This window comes from Egretta garzetta, unplaced genomic scaffold (genome assembly GCF_000687185.1).
Source record: "Egretta garzetta isolate BGI_Z169 unplaced genomic scaffold, ASM68718v1 scaffold4, whole genome shotgun sequence".
Lineage (NCBI taxonomy): Eukaryota > Metazoa > Chordata > Aves > Pelecaniformes > Ardeidae > Egretta > Egretta garzetta.
This window is the reverse complement of record NW_009259329.1, coordinates 2,037,684-2,052,432: the sequence shown is the minus strand read 5'-3', so window position 1 is coordinate 2,052,432 and position 14,749 is coordinate 2,037,684. Positions and strand designations below refer to the sequence as shown.

At 38.3% G+C, this 14,749-nt stretch overlaps 1 protein-coding gene across 6 annotated transcripts in view; it reads right to left on the bottom strand.

The window, feature by feature from the left end:
• The window catches only part of MYO9B (myosin IXB), a 38,980-nt gene extending 24,846 nt beyond the window's left edge, over positions 1–14,134 (bottom strand). For 3 of the 6 annotated variants that reach the window (XM_035892258.1, XM_035892257.1, XM_035892260.1), the window contains exons 1-5: positions 14,042–14,133; positions 9,923–10,807; positions 1,910–2,004; positions 148–210; positions 1–33 (exon numbers count right to left, since the gene is read on the bottom strand). The exon at positions 1–33 is cut by the window's left edge and continues 49 nt beyond it. In XM_035892258.1, the coding sequence (XP_035748151.1) occupies positions 1–33; positions 148–210; positions 1,910–2,004; positions 9,923–10,750 (1,019 nt within the window). In that variant the 5' untranslated portion in view covers positions 10,751–10,807; positions 14,042–14,133. Of the gene's footprint in view, positions 34–147; positions 211–1,909; positions 2,005–9,922; positions 10,808–14,041 lie in introns of all 6 variants that reach the window. The other 3 variants (XM_035892256.1, XM_035892255.1, XM_035892261.1) reach the window with 2 other exon arrangements.
• Between the last annotated feature and the right edge of the window lie 615 nt (positions 14,135–14,749).

Below are 14,749 nucleotides of genomic sequence, written 5' to 3'. Positions count from 1 at the left end.
CCAAGTAGCAAGTAATAAAAGACATGGTAGTTCCTACAAAGTCAATACATTTCTCTTTCATGAAAATATAATGACTTTTCTCTTATTCTATATACTGTAAACACTTGCATTGATTATAACTGTTAGTAAACTGTACTAATCTCTTACCTTTCATCTTTTTCTTGAGAAACCAGACGAGATTTTTCAAGCAGGTACTTTTCAACAACAGCCCTGAAGAACCATAAAAAATTAAAAAAGCATGAGGGCAAAAGAAAAGACCTCACAAAACAGACAGCAACTGCCAAGAGAGTTCAACTAATTCATCTAGTTCAAAAAATTCAACTAGAATATACGAGAGAATCGCTTAGTCACTCTCTCAAACCTTAACCAAAAAATCCAGTATTCACTATACTGTAATTGGAATGAAGAGAAATACCCAAGAAACTCCTATCTTTATTGCTTGGTTTTAGCAGACATAACTGGGAAAAGGCAGACGAAGCTAGAAAAGTGCTGATGAAGAACTGTAAGAAGAAACAAGATATGCAGAGTGCTAACAATCTGTTATGCACTCCGAAATTAGCAGTTATCTGACAAGGAATGCAAAGACTACAAGACCCCAGATAGCTGTCTGATTCTCAGTCTAAAAAGTTTGCTAGATTTTTATAACGGCATACACATCAGCCTAAAATGGAAGCCAGACAAGGCAGAAAACCCCTTACAGTTTGACAAAGTAATCTCCAAAATAATAATCTAAACTTCTTGACATGGGATGCAATGAACAAGGCCAAAGTTTGAGCAGCTTTTTCTCATGCTGAAGACAAAACAAATGAATTCAAATTGCACCAATCTCCAGGTGAGTCCTGGCGTGACTTCATAGGAAAAGCTGCCATTTTCGTTCAGAACAACACTCAAAGCAAACGTGGTACGGAGTTTCCAGTCACTTACATTACTGCTGTTTTGTAAACTGCGAACACAAAAAAGAGCCAAAGGAAAGACACACCGGAGCACAAAAGTCAGTGATAGCTAGTGACGCTCCACAGGGCAGCAAGCTTCAGCTTCAGGCAGAATTCCATACCAAGACTATGTATTATGTCATTGCACCTAAACTAGCACAGGTACATCCCGACAATGTGCGTGACATACTGCTGCGAATTGTGCAGATACAAGTGTTAAAAAATTTAAGATGCATTTTACAAAGCAAGTTCTGAAAGAAATGATTTTATGGCATGGTGTTAGACAAGTAACTACACAAGCATTTGCACACAAGTTACTAATAGAAAAGAGAATTTTTGGACAACTTGAAGTGAAAGTGCCCACTACTAAAGAAGAGTGAAGAATTATCTTTGATTAATATCAAGGGACTTCAGTAATATGACATTATAGCATCCACGACAGGGTGAAAATATAAATAGAATTCCAAGACTCAGCTGTGACTATTGCATACTAAAAAATAAACATAGGTATAGAGTATTTCATGCCTCACCTTCAAAGAGAAGCACACAATTTCAATTAAGTCAAGTAAAATCATAATTTTATAGTCTTCTTTATAACTGGTGTTTAAAATGTTTCTTTAAAATGGCTTCCTCAAATCTATTTCACTTCTCTAACTCCTCTTACAAATTCAGGTCTTCTGTTTTTAATTGCAAAATGGAGAGGACAACGGGTGTTATGAAAAAAAGCCTTTATTTAGCATCAAGGTAAAGATGCAGCAGCAGTCAAATTCTTAACCTGGTATGGTTGTTCAGCAAGGTTATTATGCACCACCTGATTATTCCACAAAGCTTGTTAGAGGGTCTTGAAAACTCGACAGCGGCAAGCTATTCTCACATGAGGAGAGCCTCAATAAGACAGTACTTTATATACAACAGAGTCTTCACCAATACCTAAAAGCATGGAGATCAACCCCAGAACAACCTCATACTGTACTTACCCTCGGACAATACCATTCTCTAAATAGTTGACTTGAATAAACTTTCCAAAACGACTGGAGTTATTGTTATGTGCTGTTTTTGCATTTCCAAATGCCTGTAATAAAGCAAAATGAGTTAATTTTCAAATAAACAAAATATGCTAACACATAGCTTTTCAGGCTCTTCTGTTCATTGTTCAGCCTCCTGTTAGCTTGCAGTATAAACTTGAAATACTATGGAAACGGCAGCATACAGATACCAAAAAGGCAGCTTAGGAAGTCTCCACTGTTCCTCAGAGACCTATATATATATATGTTTATTATTTGCCTCATACAGTAATATTTGAGGGACAGGAATAATACATTTAGATATTTCTGAAAGGTAATCACGGCTAGAGAGCCCAGATCAGCCTCAATCACTAACGGTTATGCCCTTAGAGAGGATATTCAGTGGGAAGATAGCACAAGTACCATGAAATTGTCTCTCCCATAGAATCACCACAAACTGCATCCTGTTCCCTAACGTATCACTCCCACTCAAAAATTTCACAATAAACACACAAGCAAAAAAAAAAAAAAAAAAAAAAAAAATTGGCTTACAGAACCACGTCATACTCCTGGCCAGCTAACTCCGCTAAGCAACGCTGACAAATGTAGTTTCATTATGAGGTGTTAGGAAAGGGGAAAAAACCAGCTATGGCAGAAATCCTAATTGTGCATCTTTAATGCTTTTGCCTGTTTCATGAGCCCTCTGATAGCTGCTAGTACACATATAACAGAAGATATCCTCTGCATGAGCCACACTTAAAAACTATAAAGATAACTTATTACATCTAAAGTCCAGTAGAATTAATTATTGAGAATGTCCTTAACTTTATTAACTCTTAACTATGCATTCTTAGGTTAAGAGAAACTCGCCATCCTTCTTAAAATGCAGCAGGCAATCCAGCATATAGAGAAGAAACCCTGTGTAAAATGCAATTGTTTGGAAAAATACACTGCTCGGTGTAGACTATCACCAGCAATTCCTGCCACAGATACTTCCGCTTAAAGCTCCAAGCAATTAAGGCCTCCATTAGGAAATCCGCCTCCCCTAATATAGAACATTCATGGAATGATTTCACAAAAATGCCACCCTCTTCCTCCACACACACATCCGGAGAATGATGGACATGTGAAAACTGTACACAACATAGCACTAAACTGTTTATACATAAAATTGCCCAATTATGGGTTATATCCTAGGGGAGTATTGTTTTCATGACAGTTGTACCATTTGTATATTGAAACTCTTCCCTTCTCTTTTTGGGGGTTTTTGTTTTGTTTTGGGGGTCGGTTTTTTGGCTTTTTTTTTTTTTCCAAACTACCTGATGGGTTGCAGCTGCACTACAGTGGGACACCTGGATCGCTATTTCCAAAATGGGTTCTCAAAGCTCTCTTACAAGCAGATCTCTACTGCCAGCTGCCTAGCATTCAGAGAATCCAAAAAACTTTTTATAAATGGGGAGAATGCCCATAATTTTTCAGACAACCGTTATTTCTGACCTAAAGCTAAAGGAGCTCTTCCTGTGCAGGGTGAAAACCCACAGGGTGATTCTGCTGTAGCTTCAGAACAGTCAGTGGGTTTCTAAAGAGAGAGGATTTGTGTCCAGCAGTGCTTATAGATGACCGAGGCTGAGTTCCGCCTTCTGATTTCTGGAGACCACGCGCTACATGTTATAATGCAAAGAGCATCCCCTCTTGGATTTTTCAAAGCAAGCATTGACCAGTCATCAGTATCTTTCTGTAGCTATTATCCAACAAGTTTTTATCCCAATTTTTCTTTCGGAGCCCATTTTGCATACACATGGGTATTAACATACGCATAAAATCCAGGTTACCAACCACCAAACCAAATGGGGAATTGGAAGCCCAGTAACATCAGCAAATTGTCTGCTTCATAAATCAAACAACCTATTCCTCTCCCACCGACAGCGGGTCAGCTGCGGCTCTCTGAAGAGCACCATCCAACTTCGCGCTTCATGTATTAACAAATTTGTTCTAGTTAATGTTGCCAGGCTGCAGAATAGTGGACCTGCAAATTGATTCTGGAAAACCTTCTTTTTAAAAAGTTTTCTAACTTAAGCCACCAGTTTACTATCAGTCTATTACATATATACAAGAAACCAAAATGCCGTATAGCTAAATTTGCCACATTATTTTTTAATAATAAATATTTTGGCATTATAGAGTTAAGAAATCCCATAACCCGGGCTTCCTGAAAAACTTTTCTTAGTGATTACTCATATTAGCAATGAATACAGTTTAAAACTAAAGGCTTTTATGATCTCATGTGTCTGGTATTTAGTCAAAGCATACAGCAAATTCTTAAAAGCTGATCTAATATTATCAGTTTTAAGGAAAGTTTTCATGTACTGAATGGTTTTCTCATAAGAGCCTTTAACATCTACAACTTTTTAAAGAACATTCCAAATTGCTTAACATTTTGGGTGGAGAGTTTTTCTGGGTAACATTTAAATTTAAACTGTAATCATTGCTACCATATTCTTCAATATTCTTTGATGAGTTAACTATATAACAAGTGACACTTCTGCCTAAAATCAGAAAGGTGCAAAAATTTGAAATGTTAAATATTTTGGTATTTAGCAGTTAGATATCTTTTACCTACTGTAGCTTTATCCTACAAAAAAAAAAAAAAAAAAAAAAAAAAAAAAGAAAAAGGATTACAGGTAAGAATTAAGCTCCGTATTACCTAGCCATTGCTCTGCATGGAAAGCATTTTTCACAGATAATTCTAGCTAGGTGCCCTATACATAGTTCAAATTCACCTGAAATATCTCCCTGGTTTGCCTTTACAGAGAGGCACCTACGCCTTTAGAAAATAAATTCAGATGATGTGAGGGGACAAGAGACTATTTCAGCTAACGAAAATAATAATTTATATAACCAAACCTATTTACTGTTTTCCCTTGTGAGTCCATGAGGAGACAGATAAAAATGAAAAACTAAAACTAAATCTCTCCAATGCAGAACGCTAGCTATATAAAAAGAGGGCGAGTCAAAAATAGCAGACCAAGGCCAGCAGGAATTTGTTAGGATAGCCTATTCCGGGAGTCAGGAAGTCATCCAACCCATCCTCTTACCTTGGAATGCAAGAGGCATAAACTGGAGTCTGCTGCTCAGAACTCCTACACCAGTGACAGCTTCAAAAGCATTCGGAAAAAAGCCAAAGTCTCCTTTTATTTGCTGTAGAAAGATCTCAAGCCACACACATGCTCCTATCATCTACCTCAGGAACACAACTAAAAAACGCACTTAATCCTTTCCTTAGAATTGCCAAAAATTGAAAAAGCTATCAGAGTTTCTACGTAAACCACCCCAATCCATGGCAGAACCATCACTGCACAGACCAATCTTTTAATGTGCCAAATGACATCGAAGACTCAAATTACACACCCTGGAAGAGGAAATGACTGCTTCAGAGTTGAACTCCATTTAGTAGTGCTCTTCACAAACATGCTGCAAAATAGCCACTCATTAACACAGAAGTTGCAGGGTAATTTCGTAACCCCACATGCTGTACGATGTCCTGGGGAAGTCTAAGCAATCCACATGGTAAGAGAGTATAAAGGACAAGGTGGATTTTTCCCCTCCCCCAAGAGATCTGTGCAGCAGGGAGAAGTATGCAACAACACGTTTCTACCAAAAAAACCTAGTAACATCCAACCAAATGGAAAAAGGAAGTTCCATTCCTCCTCTGATTATGATTCTTAAAACAAACACATGCAGATAATAGCCTCAAAACAACTACTTTCCCTTAAATAGAACAGACTACACCCACTAAATATATATGCAGACTTTTATGGCAAACACAAATGAAAACCAGAGTTGAAGCACCACTCGGCTTAAGTCCAGCTTATACCAAAACCACAAGCACAACGGGACTGTAATAAAGAAAACAGAGCTGACAGCAAATTGCTTTACTCTGTTTTCCACAGAATGGTAAAAGCATAAAAGTTTACTTTCTACAATGAAATTTAACAAGGTTTTCAATATGCCAAGTTCTAGAAAATCTCATCTGCCCCCACACCTGATTGTATGTTAATATTAATTAATTCATATTTACAACTGCCTTCTTTAAAAGGCCACTTAATGAATGCTTCCTGTTGGACTTCCCATTTTATTTGGGTCTTAATTCTTTCCAAAGAACACTTCGGTGCCATTGAGAAATCTTCAAGGACATATCCAAATGGAAACAAACAATGCTTTTCAAAATAATACATGAAAAAGTTATGACAACCCCAGTATTTCCATCTGTCCCGCTGTTCCTTAGCTTCCCTTTCAGAGGGAAATGAACTTTCAGCACACCAAGAAAATAACTTCTGTAATAAAACCAAGACTAAGGGTTACGATTCAAGAGCAGACAGCAAGCCAACAGGAGCTTTGGTGCCAGAAGAGGAAGCTCCAATTCTCTGTTATTATGTCCCTCACCACATGCTCCCATCCCCTTGCTCAATTTTCTGCCACTTTACTAAATTAATTGGCTTGAAGAATCTGATAAGTTAACTTCAGGTCTCCAAAATAAGTTGAGAGTCTTAGATTGCACACTGTGCATTTTATATCCGAAACAGGCATTTTAAGACATTTTTCCCTGATGAAAGGAAAATACAAATTTCTTGGAAACTGAAGTACTATGGAAAGGTTTAATTATCTTATTTGAGACTCTATAACATAAACAAATTCACTATTCCCAATTTGACCCAAATAATAGTTCCCAAATGTAAATTTCTTCTTAGGACTTCAATTGTAAGTAAACTGAACTTAACTGTCAATACAAGAAGGCAAAACTCCAAGTCAGGGAACTATACTTCAATCACTAAATTTAGAAGAGAATGAAAAAGTCAGGAGTACCTTAAAACAGAGCCTGTCTTTATCTTCCTACCAGTTTTAAAGAAACTGCTCTTCACTAAAGATGATCTACATTAGCCTGAAGAAACAATTAAAAAAAAAAAAATAATCTGAGAGCAATTTCTATACAGCTAAGGCGACTACACGCCTCACGCACTGTTAAAAACCAGCACAAAAACGCAGCTTTAGGCTGTGCTGAAACACCACTGCCCCATGGAAGCAGCCAGCCTCTCCGATTCTTTTTCTCTAGAAAGCTGCAAGCGGTGCCAAACGCAATCAGAAGCGGTGCAAGTTACCTCTACTTACTGGATCCCCAAGAAGGAACCTTATAAACAGCTCAGACTGGTGCTGAGATTGAGCAAGAAGCATCCGAGGATCAGAGACTAACCCACGACCAGCTTTCCTTTCACTAGCACGTGACAGCAATTGTGCTAGTACCATATTTAATTGTTACCGACACTGTCTCAGTATCATGTATTTAATTTCCTAGATGGTAATATCAAGCAACATTTAAGGTCAACTTTCCTTTCATGGTACAGCTAAAACTCCATTTTTCAAAGTCAAGAAATTGTAAGTAAGGAGCTAAAATATTAACAATAGATTAATTTCAGATTACTTACACATTTGAACAGAGATTAGTTAGCCAACACAGAAACAGGATTTGGTAAGAAATATGCTCCCAAGTCCACTAAGCATGCAATGATAAAGTTATAAATCTATCCCTGTAACACACTAACAGTGCTCACCTGCCTGTGCTAGAAATGTTTAACTCCTTGACCTTTTACAAAAGGTCAACCTACAAACAGACACATTACTTAGGTGTCAGGAAAATAAGAGGTCACCAAAAAGGAGAAGTTCTGAGCCAAAATGCAACCAACTTCTACGTCATAAAAGTCAGGGAAACAGACTTCAGTCAAGAGAACTTTTTTATCTTTCATGAGGACTCAAAATAAAACTTCAAAATTAAACACAACATTCTCAAATAATTTAGGCAAACTACAAAACTGTTCATGCAAAAAATCCCCTGAAACATCCATTTAAGAAAAATTCCCTTTTACCACTTCAGTTCCCCTAAGTAAAAACCCAAATGAGTCACCACAGTTGGATTTAGAAGTGACCAACTCCAACAGAAGAGTTTGTCGTCAGTTTAACTTCCACAAAGCAAAGTAAGCTTTCCGTGCATTCCTCTCCCAGTCCAAGATTTGACTTGTGTTTTTTTTTTTTTTGTTTTTTTTTTTAAAGTATGTTTAGTGTCTGGAAGTGCACAAAAGCATCCATATTGGGAAACATGGAAGCTTCACTGTCCACTGAATCCACTCTGCAGCATCTGAAGTAGGACAGTTTGATTTTATTTCGCTCTATTCTAAACCTACCATAGCATCACTTTGTGATGTGCACTGAAGTTACGTGAACAGCAAAATACACCTCCGCTACCTTAAACAGAGTTGTGCCAAAATCACAGGTATCCCAGTGATTTGTTTCGGCCTGGACAAATCTCAGCCTCTCCAAATTTTAAAACTGTTTCTTTCACCATAATTTCAAGTCAATGAATAATAAACCCCTTGATCTTTTGCAATATTTGGGAGGCCAAGTTTGCGCTGAATCAATTTGTGACTGACAAACACCCTCGAAGAAGTGGAGAGGGGTTTCTCTGAGAATTTCAGAGAACAGCCTCAAATTTTAGGCAATATGTACTCCAACAGTCATGTCAGAATCCATTTGGCAAGTTTGCAAGCTAAGCTTTCAATTGGTCACCACATTTCTAGCTAGTAAGACTATCTTCTCATGAAACGCATCGCTGCTCAGTGGAAGTCTGAAGAAGTTATAGTACTTATGACAACCAACCTTACTGTAGAATATCACAAATGTCTCGTCACAAACGTTCCCAGCCATATACAACATTTACCTGTCATTCCAGCAAAGTTATTCCTTTTCATTTTGAATCTAGGGGTACGTGTATTTCTCATTCAATGGACAAACCGCAACACAAGATTTTACATCTCTACCTGGTTTGACACAGCTGTTATCACATCTGGTAGACTAGGGTCTGAAACAGTTAATTTTATCAAAGGCAGAAAGATCAGCTGATCAAACAGTGCTTTCCACAGTGACCCCTTCCTGTTTTCTGTTTAGAACTGCAAACTTGAACTCCAGCAACCAACAAACCTCAAACAATTTTACTTCTTCTTTCAAGCAGCAGAAAGCAAGGCAAAAAAGAACTTGCATATATTCCTCATTCTTTACCAAAAAGTTTTCAAATCACATTTATAAATGTAACCCATTTTAAAGTTTAACCTCACTGCTTTTTCACGTTTTATCTGAAAGCTTAAAAAAAGCTTAAATTTTTTTTAATGAAAGCATTGTTACATTTGAGAATATTTAAACCTAAAAACTGCAGCGGCCACATTGAATCTCCTTGCTGTTGAAGGTGTTATTATGGGTGACCATTACATCCATCCAAGCTTTCAGAGTTTTTCCTTTCAGATGAGAGAGTAAAAGGGGAGAGGCTGAAGTCTAAAAGATCAGTTTAAGTTTTCCCTGCCGTTACCTAATGCAAGGCAAGCTGTACCCCCTCCTTCTCACGTGTTTAGTTTTGCTTTCTATTGGAAATGCTGTAGTAATTAAAAGGCAAAACCGACTCACACTTTCTCCCCAACTGTTGCTCTCTTTAAAACAAACAATTGTAGAAAGGAAATAACTCTGTCAAAAAGTAAGTTCATAAAAATGCTGCAGGACATGCTTACACACAAAGGCACGATTACACCAAGCAGATAGTGTTTCAGTGGAACAGTCTTTTTATGAAAACATTTACTTACTATTTGATTCAAATGTCATCAAAACTTTAAGATGGAAAACACAGGTAACCTCTGTCCCAGAATATTAGTGTTTAGTGGTGGACAGTTAAGTCAAATATAAACTAAAAGCAACAGGAAGTCAACTGAACAGAAGAATGAATTAAGGAAAATCAATTAGAAGCAGTCAAGCATCACAGCCAAACACCAATGCAGCCCAGTGATATTTAAAGCCTGAACCAAGTAGGTGATGCTCAAAAGTAGTATTCAACAGCAGTTACAGGAAGCTTTCAAGAAACAATTTTCACAGAAGGCAATTTTAGCATAAATTTACCTCCAGAACTGGTCCAGCTCCTAGAATAGTTCTCTCCACACCACTTGCGTACCCTTTCTGGCTCAGTGCCGTGAGGCAGTGAATTAAGAAGTTTGTGCTTTGAGTTTTCCCAGACCCACTTTCACCTGATATAACTATGCACTGATTCACGTGTTTTTTAAGCATTGTATGATAAGCTACATCAGCAATGGCGAAAATATGAGGCTCCAACTTCCCAAGCTGATGATTCTCATACATCTTGACATATTTAGGATTATAAATGGGCAGGAACTTGAAGGGGTTAATCGCAATCAGAATACTTCCTGCGTAAGTATAAATCTTGTGTTTTAGAAAGCGGCATTTGAGATTCTCTAGGAGTGTTGTCTCCGTTAAGTTGGGGAGATTACACAAGTCATCAAAGTCCTCCTGATGCCATGGCAGAAAACCCCTTTCAACCAACCGCCGAGCATCCGTCTCCTTGGAAAGCAATTGCATATGGACGTATTTGATGGTCCCATCAGTGTTCCTTTCTTGCAAAAGAAAGTAGTACCCATCCTTTTGCGGATGCTCATCCTGAGCACGACGAGGCCAAAGTAAAACCCTATGAACAGGAGAATCATTTATATCAAGTACCCATTCTTCACCACCCGATTCTTTCACTTCCACGAGCACGTAATGTTTCGAGACATCCAAGTTTAAGATATTAATCACATCCTTGATGACATCTGAAGATGTGCTGTCCTTGGTTGCTGTCACTTTGCAGCATGGAGCACTTTCTGTTGAGAGTTGGGGGTAAATATGAAGATTATAGGCCTGGCAAACTGCACTGTCAGCATCTTTTAAACTCATTCTGTCCCCAGATGGGCTTCAGTCTTCCACCTCTGCTTAACATGCAGTGCCCATTGTCTAAAAAAAAAAAAAAAAAAAAAGAAAAAAAAAGTCAGGTGTAAAAAAATGTATACAAGAGGTATTAGGGCATGGTATTATTATTATTTTCTGGAGGATGAGAATGAAGTTATTAAATAGTCAAATTATTAAAGAACAAATGCACACTTTATGCACATCAGTGATATTATTTCAAACAGCCTGCTTAGCCTGCCCCATGGAATGGATAGCTGCCACAATATCTGTCCTCTTTTTACTTTTCCTTCTATTCCCATGCCATCCCTTCCTCCCTACTATGGCAGTACAAGCATTCATACAGCCACAAAGCAAACTGAACTGGGCTAAACGTCCAAATTAAAACTTCCTTGCTTCCCCAGGTTAGTTTTAACCCAGATAATTTCCATGACCTGGTTCACCATATGGCTACACAAACATTTATTCATCCTCCCACATAAAGCTGCACAAGCAGCTTGAGATAGAAACAGGGTTTGATCACTTCTTAAATCAGCAGCGACAGTGTAGAGCAGCCGCGAACTACGGCAGAAGGAGCAGTGCACAGCTGCACGGAGGAAGAAGATTCTGACGCCGAGATCCACGCTTTTTTTTTTTTCTTTTGTTTCCCCTGAGTAACCCCTTTTCATTAAAGGTACAAGATAGGTACAGTATTTACCCCACTAAACTTGAAGGAAACAGTGCCTACAGCTGACTGGTGCACATACTGCTGTCAACTTCTAACCCTGTACACCACAGTGATTTCTTGAATATGCATAATTTACCCAGACTGCTAATTTCACTTGAGTGAACCACATCCTTGCTACAGAAAGGTTTGAACGCACTTTTTATTTTCTATTTTAGGCAACAAAGTAAAATTAGTCTTATTGCAACTACTTGGCAGTTCAGCTAACAAGATCCCAAATGACCCACTTCATTCACAAGCCTTTGTATCTATCACATCAAGTCCTTCCTCACTGGGTTTCAGGAACCTCACGCAGGAGTCTCCAAGAATCATTCATTCCAATTGCTTTTTCCTCTTTTCACCCCTGACACAGATCAGCAATCTAACTCCAATCTAACATCCACCTCACAGAAGTCAACCTCCTCCCTACCGCCAAGTCCAAAAGCCTCTAGGGCTTAGTAACATTCCGTGCCCTTGCTGGCGATTTTTCTCTCAACTGCAATTCAGTACACCCAGATGACCAGGACAAGGTTTGCTTACATTGTTTTAGTTCAACGGTTTATTAGCTTATCAACAGGTAGTGAAAGAAGAAGGATAATGAAGTACCCCCTTTGTTTTAACAGTCTGTAAAACTTCATTCCCAGAATATCAGTTCAATTTTTGTTTCAAGAACAAAGTGTTCTAATTATACACTTACACACTGAATATATAAAAAAACCAGAAGGCAGAGAAATACCAATGAAGTTGCTTTTTGCCACTAAACAACTGCACAGGAACTTGCACAAGGCCACAGAGAGCAATCATTTCAAATTAAAATCAGTAGAGTTGGAAGCATTTAGCTGCCACTTCCACTGCAAGTAATGAATCACTTATGACATAGTTCTGCCTTGTGAACAGCCTCCGAGGAGAGAGCTGCGCTCTAAGGGAACTCTGAACAGTAAGCTTACAGAAGACATTGTTATGCAAGCTGGATCATTTTTAGTGGCTACTCATCAAAAGGAAGGCTGAGCAAGCCACAGACAGCAAGACAAACTACAGCACATCTCTGGTCAAGCCATATGATCCCTCCAAGAATGGGGTTTTTTTCCCCCATTAAATTTTATTCTTCACTCATTAAGAGGAGCTTATTGCAAAACTTGGTCATACACAAGGATAGACCAGTGAGCTCAAAGTCTCCTTCATTTCCTGTAATTATCACTGACCAGTAGCTAGTAAGTCAGAAGTACCTTTGAAGTAATTACACAACTATAAAGCATTCTTAATCTATATAAGCTCAAACACCTTAACATAGCAGGAACTACAGCAGACTGCTGCTCATGGGGAAGATGAATCTGGAGCACAGACAGAAAAAAAGAACAAGTGACCATTTTCCCTCAAGTTAGCCAGCCAGTTCAAGGGAGACAGCCTTGTGCAGACTTCCTTTTTTCACCACCCCCTCCTCCCCAGCAATTAGTTTCAGACACACAGTCTGGTGGTATGATAGAGGAAGTCCCCTCAGTAAGCATTTTTGCCAAAACAGCACCCTAAGAAACATGGCACCAACTTTTGGGCCACACAGAAGAGCTGAACCTTGGTGCTGACTTCTGACTTTACTGCAGTATAGACATTTCCCAACCTCATCTCATGTCAGCTACCGAGACATAGCTGGAACATTGCTCAAGACCCCCATATCACGCTTTCCAAAGAGGAAACCGGAACACAGACGGCCTCTTCTCTACCGGTGAAAACCCCAGGCCAATTACAGTAAGCAGCACTGCGATAGCTGGTAGTGTCTGCTCAGGTGTGTAGGACTGAAAAACTTGAAAGACCTCTCATCCTTCGGAAGACAGATTTCTGGCAAAGCAACATGCAGACATCAACCTTAATGTGCTTATGCTACATACAGATTTCTAAAATATGCAGCCATCATACAACTTGAAATTCAAGCAGGTATCCATCACTCTACAGGAATGATTTGGAAGATAATCTACAGTAGAAAGAACTTGCTGAAACATGAATTCAATGCACAGTCACATCAGCAGTAAACAGACAGTCAGCATAACACTGCCCCATTTTAACCAGATATGAAATCCAGACACTATTTGCTTGCTTTCAACAGCATTGAGCTTTAAGACTGCTCTTTCTTGGTTTTCAACAACTTAAACCAGATATGCTACTTTGAATACTTTAATACCGATTATGAGGCTTTAAGAAGAAAAAAAAAAAATAATAATCTAGAAGTCATTTAAGGAAGAGTAGCACCCAATTACTGTTAATTCCCTTTAACCAACTCTACTTCTGTTACCTACAGTTTATTTACCTGAAAATGCACTACATGAGTCCCAGAAGTAGTAACATGATGCTTTAATTCTTCTATTTGAGAATCAGAATATCTACTCATTACAAATAGAGGTTTGAGGAAAACCTGTTGCTCTTCAAAGACTTGTGAATTTTCTTTCAAATTAATTTAATAATAATGCTGCTCTAAGAGAGACAGACTTTGGTGTACACCTCCGACTTCATGCTAAACAATATTTCAAGCAACAAATTAGAACATAAAAGCAAAAGAGCATACATTGAACAGATTATAAATTGGTTACCTAACGAGTCCCAGTATTCAACTAAGGACAGAGTATCATCAAGCAACCAGAGGATTAGATTTTAATGAAGTTGGATTCCTGGCATCAAAGTAAACATTTTCATGGTGGCTCTAAAAGAAAGAAAAGAGTTACTGATAAAGAATCTATCACAGAGAGATTGAAAAGGCAGCAAGTAATCAAAAAACTAGATCAGCTATACTGCTCGGTAATATAGGAGCAAGAAAACAAATGCTAAACAAATTTCAGCTCAGTTCAAATTTTTCCAAGAAACAATCCATACCAAAGGGATGGAATGGGAGCTATCCTGACATAGGCTTGAAAACCACAGTGGGTAATCATTTAAACATGGTATTCTAATATAACACCACAAGCATCACAGTGAATGTAATTCCCAGATACACATCAAATTAAAATTTAGTTAGGCAGCCATACTGCCCTTGCACTCAGAAGGCACGTGACCAATACTGCATCCAGAACATACCCAAAATTCAATTAAGAAGCTAAGATAAGAACAACAACAAAATCTGTTAGAAAATATCCCCTTAAAGCAAAATACTCCAGAAGCTTTGTCCATGAGAAACACACAAAGGAGACTGATATCAGTTTAAGTCCTTGCATAGGGAACTAGAGTTTGGTAACAACCACCAGTCTGGAGGACAAAGCTATAATGCAAACCAGTGGCTGGAATTCAAAGCTAGACAAACTCAG